This window comes from Camelus bactrianus, chromosome 6, assembly GCF_048773025.1.
Source record: "Camelus bactrianus isolate YW-2024 breed Bactrian camel chromosome 6, ASM4877302v1, whole genome shotgun sequence".
Classification (NCBI taxonomy): Eukaryota; Metazoa; Chordata; class Mammalia; order Artiodactyla; family Camelidae; genus Camelus; species Camelus bactrianus.
This window is the reverse complement of record NC_133544.1, coordinates 92,320,833-92,337,195: the sequence shown is the minus strand read 5'-3', so window position 1 is coordinate 92,337,195 and position 16,363 is coordinate 92,320,833. Positions and strand designations below refer to the sequence as shown.

General features: G+C 35.4%; 1 protein-coding gene across 8 annotated transcripts in view; it reads right to left on the bottom strand.

Moving 5' to 3' along the window:
- DPP8 (dipeptidyl peptidase 8) overlaps positions 1 to 16,363 on the bottom strand; it is a 46,430-nt gene that overhangs the window by 10,892 nt on the left and 19,175 nt on the right. For all 8 annotated transcript variants that reach the window (XR_012507747.1, XM_074366311.1, XM_074366312.1 and 5 more), the window contains 10 exons: positions 15,692 to 15,802; positions 14,360 to 14,488; positions 13,740 to 13,801; positions 11,965 to 12,065; positions 11,117 to 11,294; positions 10,068 to 10,227; positions 6,850 to 6,929; positions 4,103 to 4,255; positions 3,731 to 3,866; positions 2,419 to 2,564 (listed from right to left, as the gene is read on the bottom strand). Coding sequence is in view for 7 of the 8 variants with exons in the window: in XM_074366311.1 (XP_074222412.1) it covers positions 2,419 to 2,564; positions 3,731 to 3,866; positions 4,103 to 4,255; positions 6,850 to 6,929; positions 10,068 to 10,227; positions 11,117 to 11,294; positions 11,965 to 12,065; positions 13,740 to 13,801; positions 14,360 to 14,488; positions 15,692 to 15,802 (1,256 nt within the window). In the remaining variant the exon portion in view is untranslated. The remainder of the gene's footprint in view (positions 1 to 2,418; positions 2,565 to 3,730; positions 3,867 to 4,102; positions 4,256 to 6,849; positions 6,930 to 10,067; positions 10,228 to 11,116; positions 11,295 to 11,964; positions 12,066 to 13,739; positions 13,802 to 14,359; positions 14,489 to 15,691; positions 15,803 to 16,363) is intronic.

Below are 16,363 nucleotides of genomic sequence, written 5' to 3'. Positions count from 1 at the left end.
CAAAAGATTCCCACTTTGACCCGAATATACACCAAGAAAAACAATGTTTGGACCATTGATATGATTTAACCAAATTTCACAAGGCTGTTATGTGCTATTGGAAAGATCTGGTCCTACATTAAGGAGCCTCTTCATAACTAACCCAGATGGTCATCAAACACAGGGATGAACGATCTCCCAGTGGGCTGAATGGCCAAACACATTCTATCATGCAGTCTTATGGGGAACTCTCCCTGCAAACCAAATACCACATTCTCCTGTGGCCTCATCAAATCTGAATGCTTCCAAAGAATACTTTGAGAAAGAAACTGTTCTGTAAGTGAAAAAAAAAATTCAGTTTTAAAGAGGAATACTTTGAGAAAGAAACTGTTCTGTAAGTGAAAAAAAAAATTCAGTTTTAAAGAGTTCCACATAATTAAACAATTTTGTCCTAACTACATTTGCTAGGACTCTTTTTTTTTAAATTATGGTAAAACATGCATTTTAATCACTTGAAGGGTATAATTCAGTGGTATTAAGTATAGTCACACTGTTATACAACCATCATCACCATCCATTTCCAGAGCTTCTTCATCATCCCAAAAAGAAACTTCAAACCTATTACGTAATACCTCCCGATCCCTCTCCCAGTCCTTGGCCACCTCTCTATTCTACTCTGTCTTGATGAATTTGTTTCTTCTAGGTACCTCAAACAAGTGGAATAATACAATATTTATCTTTTTGTGTCTGGTTCGTTTCACTTAGCACAATGTCCTCAAGATTCATCTGTATTGTAGCATGCGTCAGAACGCCCTCCTTTTTTAAGGCTGCGTAATATTCCATCATATACCATATTCTGTTCACCCATTCATCTGTCAGTGGACACTGGGGTTGCTTCCGCCCTTTGGCTATCATGAATAATGTTGCAGTGAACATTGGTATACAAGCATCGGTTCAAGTCTCTGCTTTTAATTCTTTTGGGTGTATACTCTGAAATGGAATTGCTGGATCAGATTATAATTCTGTGTTTAACTTTTGAAGTATTATCATATTGTTTCCCATACTGGCTGCACCATTTTACATTCCCATCAGCAATGTACCAGAGTTCCAATTTTGCCCCACACCCTCACCAACATTTGTTATTTTCCTTTTATCCCCCTTTTGGATAATAGCTGTCCTAGGGGGTGTAAAGTGGTATCTCCTTGTGGTTCTGATCTGCATTCCTAATGACTAGTGATACTGAGTATCTTTTCGTACATCTTAGACTTTCAAATTTAATTACTAATATAAGGAGTCTTCTGGTCTTAAAATCCAGACAACCAACTAGTTTTCATAGTGTTTTTTCAAACATCTCATATATCATTTCTTCACTGAGAAGGAAAAACATTCTTCTTGCTTAGCTGTAATAGCAAAATAATATAACAAAACATGTAAAGTTCTTGAGTGTCCTGTAATTTCTCTCTTGAATTTCTTTATATTATACCTTTGTTTGAAGTTTACAAACATTTGGCTTCAGGTTTTTAATGGAAGTCTAATTTAACTCTTTCACGGTCTGTGTGTAGATGATCCATGTTTTGCTTGTTTGTGAAACTCACTAAACAATGGCAAAGTGATTTAACTTGATATGTGATCATCATTACTGAGACTTTATGGCTTATGTACTTATTTTATTTTTTTGAATGACTTGACATCTAAATACATTTCCAGATCTGAATAACTAAGTATAATTATAAAGGATACTTACTGAGTCCAAGGGAGTTGCTTTATAAAAACAGGGTAACTATATTCAGGGGCTCAATTTAAGATATATAACCAAGATTAAACATTTAAAAAAATTTCCAATTAACCAATTCACTTACCCCAAGTACTTTACTCTGACAGTCAATAAAATTTATGTAATACTCACATGCCAATATTTAATCCAGAAAAAGGAAAAACAATGTGTAAACATTTTGCAGTGCTGAATAGTAGTACAGCAGTTGCTTTAACTAGCTCATAAAAATAGTATAGCTTATTTAAGAGAAATGACCTTAGAATGAAGGCAGGGGAATTCACTAGGCTAACCAAGGCTTTCAAAAATATGTTTAGACTCTTTAGTTACGGAGGCATTTAATTATTTAGTTTTATTTCCCAAACAAGTTTCTCTAGATAGGAAACAATATATTTACTTACTGACATGAATATTACATTCCCCATGACAGTTACAGTCCTCGCTGTAAATTAAGAAATTGACACTGACTTTCAAATTAGCCATCTAGCAAAACCCAGCTTCCTGAACTCCTAATCTGGATAATTAGAACACAAGCCAGAGTCAATAAAAGGAGAGGCTCAGCAAAGCTCAAATCTTAATTGGCTAGACACTTAAAAAACAAATCACCTAAAAAAGAAAAAGAAAAAATACACACACACACACATATGTATGTACATAAATATGCCCACCTGAGGACCACCATATATAAACAGCACAGTGGGGTATTTCTTTCCAGGTTGAAGATCATGAGGTTTGTACAGCATCCCATACAATGTAAATCCAGTAGTGCTTTCAAAAGAGAAAATTTCTGGAGGGGTATAGTCAGGAAGAGGACCTGCGAGGAGGTTACAAAGAGTCTGTAAAAGGAGTTCTTATGGGAGCTCGACAATCTAAGAGCAAGGAAAAGGTACCATAAACCCACAACCACATACACAAATAACTGACTCTCCCCCTTTCAGGTGATGAGCAAGAAATTAAGCATGAACAGTTACCTTTAAAAAAGAAAATCTAATGAACATGTCAAATTATCTATTTCAGAAGCAGACACACAGTACTATGAATAATCCTTGGAGTCAAGGAGGTATTTACATGCAGAACAATACAGATACTTTGCACTCGGTTTGGTGTGACTTATTGATGGTTAAGCCATATACCTGATTAGAAACTGAAAGCACAAATTAACTTAGACAATTTAACTTGATCACAGCAGGTGCTCAAAACACATTTGTTTCTGATCATTAGAGAATAAGCCTAATCAGGACGCAGAAAAAAAGGAAGTCATGATTAGTCTCAGGTTTTCCAAAGCTATGCAGACCTATCCTAAGTCTGCGTATACTGGACGATGTGACAGTCTAAGCAGAGACCGTATTACTAATCCTGATCGTGGACATCAAAATATTCTTACACCTTGTGCTTTTGCACTGATGTTCTAAGTCCTTAGCAGACATTAATAAACGAAGATACTTAACAGAAAGAAGGATTTGGGGATAAAATGAATTAAAAGATAAATAAAATCAGTCCATTCTTTATGTTTAAGAAATCAAGCATTTTAAAAATAATTCGTAGTGCTCTTCACTCTCACACAGAATGAGTGTTCTATCTTTTATTAAGATAGCCATTACAAGTTATTTAGAATTTAAGAAAGTCACCAGCTGGTATTCCTTAAAGCTGCAGCTTCCCTGCTCAAGAGTTCAGCATACGTTATCTTCAAGTGCATTTGTTTATCTGGGAAATCATCCAAACATGTGAATAAGTCATTTCCTAGCTGATATCTTGACTATTTTAATCTTATTTTCAAAAAGGCCTTCCAGACCTGCTCCTGCCTAAAGTTATCTGGTAGTTGACAGACTAGGAGGGGTGGGATCAATCAGGAAGCCAGCAGCTCAGGGACAGGCAGTGGTGAGGGATGGGAAGACTGTCCGGGAAACGTGGACATACGACACAGGTTTAGTGCATTAATGTACTAATTCTACTTAAGACCAGTTTCAGGGAAATGAGTACCTGCTGAATCCAAAATGGTGGCCCAAAATTCCTTTGTTTTGGAAGCTGGGTCATCTTCAGGACTTGATAGCTTGTAAAGGGACACACAGTGTGGATTCTTCTGGTTACTATACTTACTTATAAAGAAGTCACAATGCTAGAGAAAGGAAAAACAATTACTTTTTCCCCAGGGAAAAGTAAAAACCTCTGCCCTGATGCTATAGCAGGAGCATGCTAAGAGTCTGACCATTTATATACACATACAATGCTAAAGTTAAGGCTAAGCTTTTTGCAGGCCAACTTCACTGATTTTCACATTACTGAGGAGGAGTATTACATGAGCAGAGTGTTTTTTATACGACAGGAAACCCTTTACAAACAAGGGCTTAATACCCGGCTGATGCAGCAGGAGTGGGAATAGCCACGGTCGGTCAGCCTTGTCGCCTCTCCAGGATTTACATAACTGACCACGTACAGGTGATGTTCTAAAGGAGAGTCTTTGGTGCCTTCAAAATATACCAGCTTTCTGACTTCATCAACCTGGATCTGTCAAAATAGCAACAACAGAAAATTCAGTACTAGCAAAACCTTGGCAAGGCCAGTAATTCAACAAACAATACCCAATTTTATTCAGAATCATTTCAGTCACCTTTGATTTGTGCCTCTATTAAAAAATTTGTCACCAATGTTAATAAACCTGAGTTGGTTTTATTCATGTCTTATAGCTAAGACTAGATTCTGTCCAAAAAAAAAAAAAAAAAAAAAAAAAAAGGACGACTGAGTTGCATGCTAGTGGCAGAGTTTCCAATATGGTTAGAATGTATGCTCTTCCTAAGATACACTGATTATTTCATTAAAATGACAACCCTCTACAGAGAGAAAATACCTATACAGGTCAACCATTCATGCACATTTAAGCGTCTAATTTTAGCATTCTGCCTATTTCTCAGTGCAGCATTATCTTGAGCAGTATTCTTTTGGTCTTTTGCACAAATTTGCAAAAATGTTTTATCTGTTTGGGGTTGGCAGGTAACTGAACTCAATCACTCAATCAGTTTCAATACTGGTATAGTTTATAAATAAGTATGGATAAGACCTTTTAAGTCTTCAATTCCAAACTCAAAAAAAAAACAAAAACAAAAACTGCAAGTAAACTCACGGCTGAATTCACTTGATGTTCTTCCCAAATTACAGTAAGATTTTAAATAACTGGCTTTTATTGTTTCTTTTTAAGATCTTCTACCAGCCTACTCAAATAATGTTTAATAAAATTCACCATTTTTTTTTACATAGCAAAGAAAACATAGATACATTTCTAAAATGAATATTTTTAAATGCCACATATTCTTCAGGAAGCTTCTTCATCATTACAAACACTTTTAGCATGCATGGATACAGAAATAAATACAGTTGACATTAAGTAGGCCCATATGACAGAGACAGAAAGGATATAAGGGATAAGAAATGGCAAAATCATGAAACCTCACAGGTACGTGTTAATCTGTGTGAAAGGTCAGGATGGGTTCTGCTCGTGACCTAGAGGCTAGAAGTCAGGCCTTTCAAAATTGAATAAATAACTTATTAATTCCTCACTCCCCTTTTCTTTGTTTCATGTAACAACTTTACAGGAAACACGTGAGGCCTTCAGCATCACATGAGTATCAAAATCACCTGAGGGGCTTGTGAAACAGACTGCTGGGTCCCATTACCAGAGTTTCTGATTCAGGAGGTCTGGAGTGGGCCCAAGAATTTGCAGTTCTAAAAAGTTCCCAGAGATGCCAATGCTTGGCTTCTGGTGCAGGGGCCATACTTTGAGAACCCTAAGGGGGCACATGGACTCAGAAGTCTCAAAGCTTTACCCAACTACTGTCATTAGAAATCTTTGGGTGTGAACTAGGTCACTGGCAAAAGTAAAGAAGGGAAGAGTGACTTAAAAAAAATAAAGCAAGGATAGAGGGAAAATAGAAGAGTTAGAAAGAGGACACAAACACATCACAGAAATAAGCATGACATACACAAAGAAGAAAACTGATGCACAAGATAGCTAGTAGTAGAAAGACATTCAGGTTGCCCAAATAGGGTTCAGATCTGTATAAATACAGTTTTAAGGGCTCCCTCAGTATTATCCAACCATTACACAGCATGAAGTTTACATCAGCATAATTTTTTGTTATCAGAATTCAGAATTCCACTGTAAGATTCTTCTCAGGTGACAGTAACATCCAAGGTCCCTCAACAGAAAAAATACATATATTGACTACATAACCAGAAGGCCATGTGACACTCTCAGTGGAAATGAGACTTTAAAAGTTGCCTATTATATTCTAAAGTTTTTACCAACAAAAACAAACCTGGGACCTGGATCTTCTTTCTTTCTCCTTAATCACCCTGGGGACTACGAGTGACTTCTATAGTAGCCAGTATACATAATCCTTCAATAAATCTCCGAATCAGTTTGAGGAAATCACAGGCCTTCACTAAATCCTGGTAGCATACATCAACTTAACTGTATGTATCACACATATAAAGGATGGAGTTCTTAGAGCTCTCATGAAACTGACCACCTAACTGAAAGTTGAAACAAATGTGAAATACTATAAAAGGCAAAAGAAAAAAAATTAGAATTCATTGAATTGCTACAGAAAGCCATATGCCAAGGGTGATTTCTTATCAGTCTATGCTCTCTATAAATGTCCATCATATTTGCAGGTGGTAGATGAAACTTTACATTTGTGAGATAAGGTAAACAGATGAACACAAGAGCTTCAATACCTCAGAAGCAGTAAACGCAACTTCTAATACAGAAATGACAGGAGTAGCCTGTAAGAGATTTAGAAATAATTTTCAAACTGTATCCTAACTCACAGCTTTTGCTAGACTCGGAAAGTATTTTAAGTAGTAACACTGTATTTGAAAATGCTGACTTTTAGTAACCACAGCACATCTAACACTAGGGTTATGAAATGGGTGGGATTTATACATTAAACTAAGACTCTTCTTTTCTAACAACTTGAGCTCTTCAGGCCCTAATTTAATAGTTTCAAAATACTGGGGTCAAATGAAGTTGCACTCCTGGTTTTTTGTACTGTATACACACAGCCGATGTTGACGAAACATGTTATTAGAATAAGAGAACATACATTAGATCCATGTCGGCCAAGAACTTCCCATTCACCACTGGTAATTGCTATTTCCTCTTTGACAGGACATTTGAAATCACCTAAAGATAAATACAGTTGTAATTCAGCACTTCGCACCAGACTATAAACAAATGAAACAATGAAGAACAGTATTCTAAATGCTTTTTTCCAAAAAAGTACACTGAAAAATTCAAGTTATGTTTGCAGTAATGAAAATGTTTTGGAACTAGATAGAGGTGGTAGTTGTACAATATCATGAATGTACTAAATGCCACTGTTCATTTTAAATGTACATTTTAAACTGGTTAATTTAATGTATGTGAATTTCACCTTAATATAAAGTCTACAGTTAGAAACATTCCAGGTTGTGAGTCTTCATGATGGAATGATCTACATAAGTAAAGTAAAAACAGCAAAATAGATTCTTATGGCAAAGCCAGAAAAGAACTCAAAGTCACTTGCCTTCCTAAACCTTTGCCTAGACAAACAAAATCATGTAATGGGTCAATAAGGCATTCATTTCTTCTAGAAATGCAACAAAACTACTTAAGAAGCCCAGAAGGAACATTTTAATACCATTGTTTTTTATTTGCCAAAAATAAACCGGGTATTTACCATAGTATATGCCAATATGTCCCATTTATCTTTATGAGATTCTGTCTTGATACATGAGGTTCTCAGTGGCCTAAGGAGGAGGCTGAAAAAAATGGAAACCATTGCCCTATGCCTGGCTAGTGCTAGGTATGGCTGTGAGGAGTGACAGCTGAGGACAGGCTGAGATGGTCAGATGATACAGGATCTTAACTAGGGTCCCACTCAAGTTAAAAAAACAGACTTCTTTTTCTTAGATACAAAAATTCCACTTAAGTACATTAAATTTTATCACCAGAAAATGAATATTATTTAACATATATAACAAATTCAAATTGTTTCACATTATAGCCACTTAAGGAAGGAAAGAGGAGAGAGGAACAAAATAAAATGGACATCAGGAAAAGGAGGAAGATCTGCAGCAAGAAAGAATAAGTAAAAAGGAGGGAAATGAAAAGAAGTACAGAAACTGAAGGGCCCAGAAACAGACACCAAGAAGGAACAGAGACTAGGCGTTCTGAATGAACCTCAGCAGAGGGGAAAAGCTCTTCTTATTCCTCAATTGGAGTATAAAATTTTAAGCTATCTTCTTTCTATTACTGTCCCAAGCATGTTGTTTTAGTTAACTAACTACTATTCACAGCTCTCTGACCAGTCTTCATCACTAAACTTTCTGGCATTCCATAAGTGGATTTATTTAATTTCTGAACACCAGAAGAATTGGTAGGGCAACTTCACGCTAAGGGCCAAGTTAAATTAAGGCTCTTAGGGAAGAAATCTCCATCTTAGATATACAAGATCTTGTCTGACTTTAAAAAAAAATTAGACTAAGGAAAGGAGCAAAGTCATAGGCAGTATTTACTTTGCTAAGATGGAGCTCACTGTTTCCCAAGTAAGAATGATATTTAAAAGGCCATGTTGAGGGGGAAAAGTATAGCTCAGTGGTAGAGTGCATGCTTAGCAGGCACGAGGTCCTGGGTTTGATCCCCAGTACCTCCGTCAAATAAAAGTAGGTAAATAAATAAATAAACCTAATTAGCCCTCCATCCCAAAAAAGGCCATGTTGAAAAAACAAACAACCCAAATAAAAAGTTGAGAAAGGATCTGAATAGACATCTCTCCAAAGATACACAAATGGCCAATAAGCAGATGAAGGAATGTACAGTATTACTAACCAGCAGGAAAGTGCAAATCAGAAGCACAATGACATACCATTTCACACCCCCCGTAGACAGCTATTGCCAAAACAAACAAACAAACAAAAAACCCTAGAAAAATCACAAAATTTGGAGGATGTGGAGAAATAAGAACCTTTGTGCACTGCTAACAGGAATGTATTATTAAAGTGTAGCTGCTATGGAAAAGAGTATGGTGGTTCTTCAAAAAATTAAAAAAGAAATTACCATGTCCAGCCATTTCACTTCTGTGTATATACCCAGAAGAACTGAAAGCAGGGTCCGTACACCCATGTTCGTAGCAGTATTACTCCCAATAGCCAAAAGGTGGAAGCAACCCAACTGTTCATGGGTAGATGAATGGATAAACAAAAACAAAATGTGGTATATACATACAATGAAATATTATTCAACCTTGAAAAGGAAGGCCATTCTGATATGTGCTACAACCTAGATGAACCTTGAGGACACTATGCTAAATGAAATAAGCCAGACATTAAAGGACAAATATACTTATATAAAAGTATAATTATACTTAAATGAGGTATCTAGAGTAGTCAAATTCATAGAGACAGAAAGTGGTTGCCAGGGACTGAGGGGAGGAAGGAATGAAGAGTTATTATTTATTTTCCACTAAATTAGGTATTACACATTGGATAGTTTCAGTTTTAGAAAATGAAAAAAGTGCTGGAGATGGATGGCGGTGATGGCTGCAGAACAATGTTAACATACTTAATGCCATGAAACTGCACACTTAAAATGGTTAAATTGGTAAATTTTGTTATGTGTATTTTACCACAAAAAATGGCTGAGTCTGTTAAGTTACAAATGGCAGTTAAGCATATAACATTATAAAATGCCTAGGGTCCAAAACAAACTCTGTATTTTTAAAGTAGAAAACCATAACTCAATTTTTCAAATACCCAGGAGATGTATCTGATGTACTATTTCATTTTTTCTAGGCTTACACATTCTATATTACATTTCCCAGAAGGAAAACCATCACATTTTAAAAAGAAATTAACTTCAGCTGACATAATATTTAATTTCACTTTGGGCAACATAATTTTATCAGTCCGAAGTGCTGTAACTATAAATTAACTTTAGCGTGGATGCAGACAGTATTAAAAAAATCTAGTATGTACAAATATCTACTCACTATATAACATTTTTAAAATAGCTTTTTTAATCTAAAAATTATATGGGCTGATTTTAAACAAATTAAAAAGTACAGTCAAGGTCAAAGTCAAAAAAAAAAAAAAAAGAGAAAGTAGAAATAAATAATCCCAGTACCCAGAGATGACCCACTATGAACAGTTTATTATGTATCCACCGAGAACTCTGTCCTACGCTTATAAAGTATACAAAAAAAAAAAAAAAATTAGATTACCCTGCCCCTCCCACCTCTGCTCCCAACATTTTTTCCTTTTTAAATAAAAAAGGATTTCTTACTTGGGGCAGGCAGCCCACCACTGGATCGTTTATATTTGCTCTCCTTTAAAATGGATGTGATTTTATATAAATGACGGAAACCTGTTTTGCATTCAGAGGCAAAAATAAATTCAATTTCATCTTCATGACTTTGGGGAAAAACATGAAAGATGTCATGGATCTGTAAAATGAATAGCTTAATTTACTATACACATTAATGAAAATACTACATAAACAATTCAATTAAGCCAGAGAAAGAAGAATTACTTGATAAACATACTCCGAAATATAAATAACCGTCAGGCTGGGGGCATGGTATATGCACAATGTTAGATTTTGCCTGGGCCTTTCATATTTATCTTACTTTAGTCAAACACTTCATCTATTTAGAAATAAATGTTTCCAAATGGAGAAGATAGAAAAATGTGGCCAATAACTGTTTCTTACTCACCATTCTCTGCAATCCTTTGAAACATGGCACGAGGTTTGTTTAATGATATAAACCTTATTACAGAAATGATGAGGATAAATTTTTTTTTTTTTTTTACTTTTCTTTTCCAGAGAGAAACATTCTAACAGTTGAAGGGAAAGCAGATGTTCATCTGGTTTATGTGAATCATATGAAGCCTATATTCAGCCAGGGAGTGAGCTGGCTTTATTTATTTTGTATCTTGTTTTAAGTTTTTTCCACTAAACTGGAAAATTCAAAATTAATCCCAAACTGGTATATTTTGGTATAGTTTGCCAACTTAAAAGAGAAAGCCCTTTCCAAAAAAGACAGAACTCCTGTGGTCCTCTCAGAGGCCCTTGGATGAGGCAGTGTTTTCGATATCCAGGAACAAGGGCAATTCTGCAGCCAGGGAGACGTCATTTCAGTGGCATCTACTTTCTGTCTACAAACCCCTCCCCATTCTGGAACCATCATTCCACTTTGAAATGTTCTAACTAAGCAAATAATGTTCATGATTACTTTGAACTTAAAAAATTCATTTTGATAGACCGCGCTCAAGCTTCATTCGCTTTAGCACTCTGAGAAAATATTTAAACCAAGTACAAGAAAACATGCATACATTTATCCAGATGTCTGTTGTTTCTTCATAGATAATAAGTGGCGTCACAGAGTCAGGCACTGACTCAATGAGTCTCTGCCTCTCCATGGCATCATCTTCTACTGGGATAAATAACTCAGGTGAGATCAACACTATCTGCAGGCGAGTCTGGGAGCGATCGAGCAGGATGGCCCAAGCACTGTTTAGATAAATAAAAGGAAAGAACCAAAAATAAAGCCAACTTGCAGAAAATGAATACTCTACTACTTCCTCCCCTAGCACCCATCAGTTATTTCTGTAATCACAAAGGAAGAATTGCTTTAGTTTATGTTAAATTATCACTTATAAATGACTAATTTAAAGTATTAGCTTATTCTACACTTATTTTAAGCTTGAGCAGAGTTTTTTAAAGTGGTTTTCTTTAAATTTCCAAAACCACAGGTGGCTTTTGAAATTGTTTTCTCCCTTTAATGTCAACAAACACCAGCCTTGTGAAACTCCTGTTATCCGCATTAGACACAGGAACTATGTGTAATCAACTTTACATAAGGCTCTACAAATATTTGCTTAAATTATATAATAATAAAAGTACACACTTACACGTGAGCCTGAAAGTCATACAATTTAACCACAAATAACACTGTGAAACCATGACTGGCTAGGTAAGAGACAATTAAAATGCAATGCACCTACACTTACAGGATTACAAATCCACAAGTCAATTTAGTTCAGGAAAAATTCTTTGTGCAGAAATAACTATGCTGCAAATTTACATGTGAAGGCAGCTGCCCTGGAAAGAAAAACCTAATAGCACAGACAGTTCTGGATCCTAAATTATTTGTAAGGAAGTGACAATTTAACATACGCACTATTTTCCCTCTGGAGTCCATCCAGCTCTGGCAATATATTCAGCTCCTTCAAACAGAATCTCAAAAGGCTGAATTAGCTCCTTATCTATGACATCTATAATCTATTAAAAAAGAAAAAAAGGAATCTAGTTATAGAAGACTCAAATAATTCGCTTACTGGTCCACTTAAATCACTATCTTTAACAACATGACACCTTTTCAGTCTTAGGTTAATAGGATGTAGCAAAACCAGCAATAAGTTGTGGGTTACCTATACTGGTGTTCTTTATGCCTAAAAAAGTTCTAACTACAAGAATTAGCAAAATCTAAAAGTCTTTTCCCATGAGTTTATACTAATAGAACTCTTGAAAATCACCAGTAAATCAGGTTTTAATCACTTTAGACTCTAGTATCTAAGAAAAATCATAGTCCCTAGTTCCTTATATTTTACCCTAAAATATTATTTGTATAATATATTAGTGAAATGGTCCTGGGTAAGCAAACTTTTTCCCTTTAAAAGTCTAGCTAATACAATTTAAAAAAAATAAATTTTTAAAAATGGGCAAAAGATCTGAATAGACAGTCCCCCAGAGAAGATATACAAATGGCTAATAAGCACATAAAAAGATCACCATCATTAGCCATCATAAAAATGTAAATCAAAACCACAGTAAGTACAACTTCAAACCCACTAGGATGGCTATGAGACAAACAGGAACAAGTGTTGATAAGTATGTGGAAAACTTGGAAACCTCACACACTGCTGGTGGAAATATAAAATAGTACAGCCACCTGGGAGAAGTTCAGCAGATCTTCAAAGATTAAATAAACATAGAGTTATCCTAGGACCGAACAAATCCACTCCTAGGTATCTAACCAAGAGAAATGAAAACTTGTACACCCACATTATTGGCAGCAGTATTTTTAACAGCCAAGAGTTGGAACAACCCAAATGTCCATAACTGATGAACAGATAAATAAAATGTGGTATATCCATACAATGGAATATTCTTAGGTGATAAAAAGTAATGAAGTGCTGTTATATAGTGTAACATGATTAGTGCTTGAAAACATGATATTAATTAAAGAATCTAGACTAGATACTGTATGATTCCATTTACACAAAATGTCCAGTGTATGCAAATCCACAGACAAAGATTAACGGTTACCCCGGGGCTGAGGGGCATAGGAAGGTTTGGGGGTGATGACCAAGGGATGTGGGTTTCTTCTAGAGATGATGAAAATATTCTAAAGTTGACTGTGGTGATGGCTGCACAACTCTGTGAATACACTAAAAGCCATTTTAAACTTTAAATGAGTGAATTGTACTGTATGTGAATTATATCTCAATAAAGCTGTTTTTAAAAAGTCTAGCAGAGAAGACTGCTTTTTAATTAATTTTGTATATATTCAGCTTACAAGGATTTGGCTGTCCAAATCAGAGAACAGTAGTATAAGAGAAGTGAGGGATATTTATATCAATCTACCATAGACATCTATTCAGCACAGAAGGTAACTTACCAGTCAAAAGCCACTATTTAAAAAACAATGATCTGGAGAATTAGCAAAGGCAAAGGGGAAACCCTATTGGAAAGCAGTAGTAAATATGCATATCCCCATATTCCTATTGAGAACCAGCAGAAAGTTTTCAAAGTAGAAAATCAGGTCAACCTGAAATCATGATCTGCAGATCTCAGCAAGTTCAACGAGTCCAAAACATAAAAAAGTGTATTTAGGATCTCTACTGACTGACTAGTCAAATGACACAAAAAGTTAACTCGGCATTTTATACTTACCCTTCCTTCCGTATCAATCAGTATCTCCGACATCTTAAAAGTGACTTTTGGATTTGCTGTGCCTTTAGAAAGAGACATAAATGAACAGTAATGCACATCCAAAATTATTCAAACTAATGTTGCCAGGTCAATCCTTTTTTCACTTCAGTTAAATCAGGGATACTGCATAGAGTCAGGGCTTGATAGCATAAGAAACTCAAAACTCCATTTCAAATTCACAATTTTTAATATGGGTATTAAAAAAAAGCTGTAAAATATCAAGTCAGTAGGTAATAAAGAAGGGAAATCCTGTATCATTTTACAGTTGAAATGCTGTAAACAGCAATATGGGGGGGAAATTACTAATTCATTAAGAACATAATCCCTTAAAAATCTTCACTTCCTAGCAAAGACACTTTTTTATTCATTTCTTGAAATAATCAGTACACTTCCCCAGCTTTGAAAATAACTAAAAGGATCAGCTTGTAATTAGAAAAGCTACTTCAGGGACACTTAATACACAACTCATCCTTACTAAGGCTGTAAAGAACCAGTGTTGACCATCCCTTGGGATAACTGCAGAAAAAATCTTGTTTCAAAAGTAGGAATGAATGAATACAAATGCCAAAGGAATACAGTACCTGTTTTAGGATAACGGAATGAATCTGCCCTCCTTGTTTCCAACATAGGTGATGTAACATGAATAATTTCCACCTCAGATTCATCATTTTCTTCATACAGAATTCTAAGAATTTTGCTGCCACTGGGAGCTTAAAAGGAAATTAAATATTGAAAATGTAGAAGAATTATGCCAGAAATTAATCATAATTGACCAGTCCCTCTAGTATTATATTTCCCATAGTGAAAAATAGTTTATATATGAACTACGCTGCCTTTTATGTTTGAAAATATCACTAGTCTTTGTAGTAGCAAGCTAAGTTACTGCTAAGCCACTTTTACTGGTTAAAGGTTATTCTTTTTGGAGGGCATGTAAAAAAATACATATACATATTTAAAACAGGGGAAACACTTGTGAAGGATTTCAGTGCTTGCATACCTTAAAATGTATTAGTGTTGAAAAATGAATCATTATATTTACAATATTTCCTATAAAAAGTCCTATTTCAATAGAATCAAGTTTTTTGAATAGTTTCTCTAATTCATGTCACAATCTTGTTCTAACAACATAGTTATTATAAAACACTTTACATCTTAAAATAAAATGTCCAAATCAAAGACATGGCTTAAAAATAAATATTTTTCATGGTCCCTTAGAGACGTGTTCAAAAATGCTATCTGCAATCCACTAGTGGGTTATGAAATCTTTTAATGGCTCATAACCAGCATTTAAAAAATACAGCAAACAGAAAAAACTACACAATGTCAGAGTGCATTACACATAAGGATAAGTATTGCTTCATGAACTTTGTTTTCAGTTTTATGTATAGAGTACATGTACAATGTGTTAGGCTAGAATGGAAAATAAATTTCTTACTGGATCGTAAGACAAAGTTTGAAAGCTCCTGCTTCAGAGAGTTTTTTCTTGGCAAGGAAAATACTCATCAATTCACCAAGAAAAAGGACGAATTTGTCCCTTTCTCTGATCCATTCATACACTAATTTGGCCATCTGTTCTTGCGGACTCTCTAGCCAGTCCTATGTTCTTCCAGCAACTCTCATTAAGGTGTGATATTTTAATTTTGCTACCGACATTACCAAGACCAGCTTCTAGATGAACAATTGGCAAGGAGAGTTGAAGGACCTGGGGCACTGAACCACAATACAGTTGTTTTTACTAGAATTCATTATGGTGGGATACAGCCTGAATATTCTAAATAATTACTGCTAGGATCCAGTCTTCAGCACTTCAGAATCTACTGTTCAGAATTAAGACTCTGTGCACTTAACTAATTGGTAGTTCAATCTCATAACACTGTAATTGACCTATAATAGATTATTTTGAACCGTCTTACTTGTTTCAGCCTCTGGACACCACCAATAGCCAGAATATCTATCAAATTCTTCTTGAAGAACAAAGGTAGCAACTCCGGCTGACCTGGGATCCTCCTCCATGTTGGCTAGCTCTATGCAAACATAAAAGGCAAATCTCACAGGAAGTTCTTTATCTTTTCATAGGCACAAGGCAGAATGATTCAGTTTACTTTGAAAGGCAGCTGTTGTATAGTGGTGAACTCTGGAGCCAAATGGACTGAATTCAAATCTGGATTCCATCATTTACTAACAGACTGACCTCAGGCAAATCACCCTGTCACATTTGACTGCTGTGTCCCACTTGCAAATGAGAATAAGAACCTACCTTATATGACTGTTATGAAGATTAAATGAGTTACTTCACAGAAAGTACTTAAAACAGAGCCTAAACCTTAGCATGTGTTCCATAAATGTTAGTTATTATTTTCCCATTTGGTTAAAATCATGGGAAAAAGAATCCATGTAAGGGTCATGGTGACTTACAACTCTCCCACACAGAGAAGTACATCTTTAGACCTAGAAGGGGTTTTTACAGATCATGTGATTCACCATTCCTCCCCTCTCCCCTTCCTCCCATTCAAGCAGAGCAGATCAGTTTTTATCTGTTTTACACTTAGGTTTCCAGCAAATAGTTGAAGGGAACTTTTGCTTTA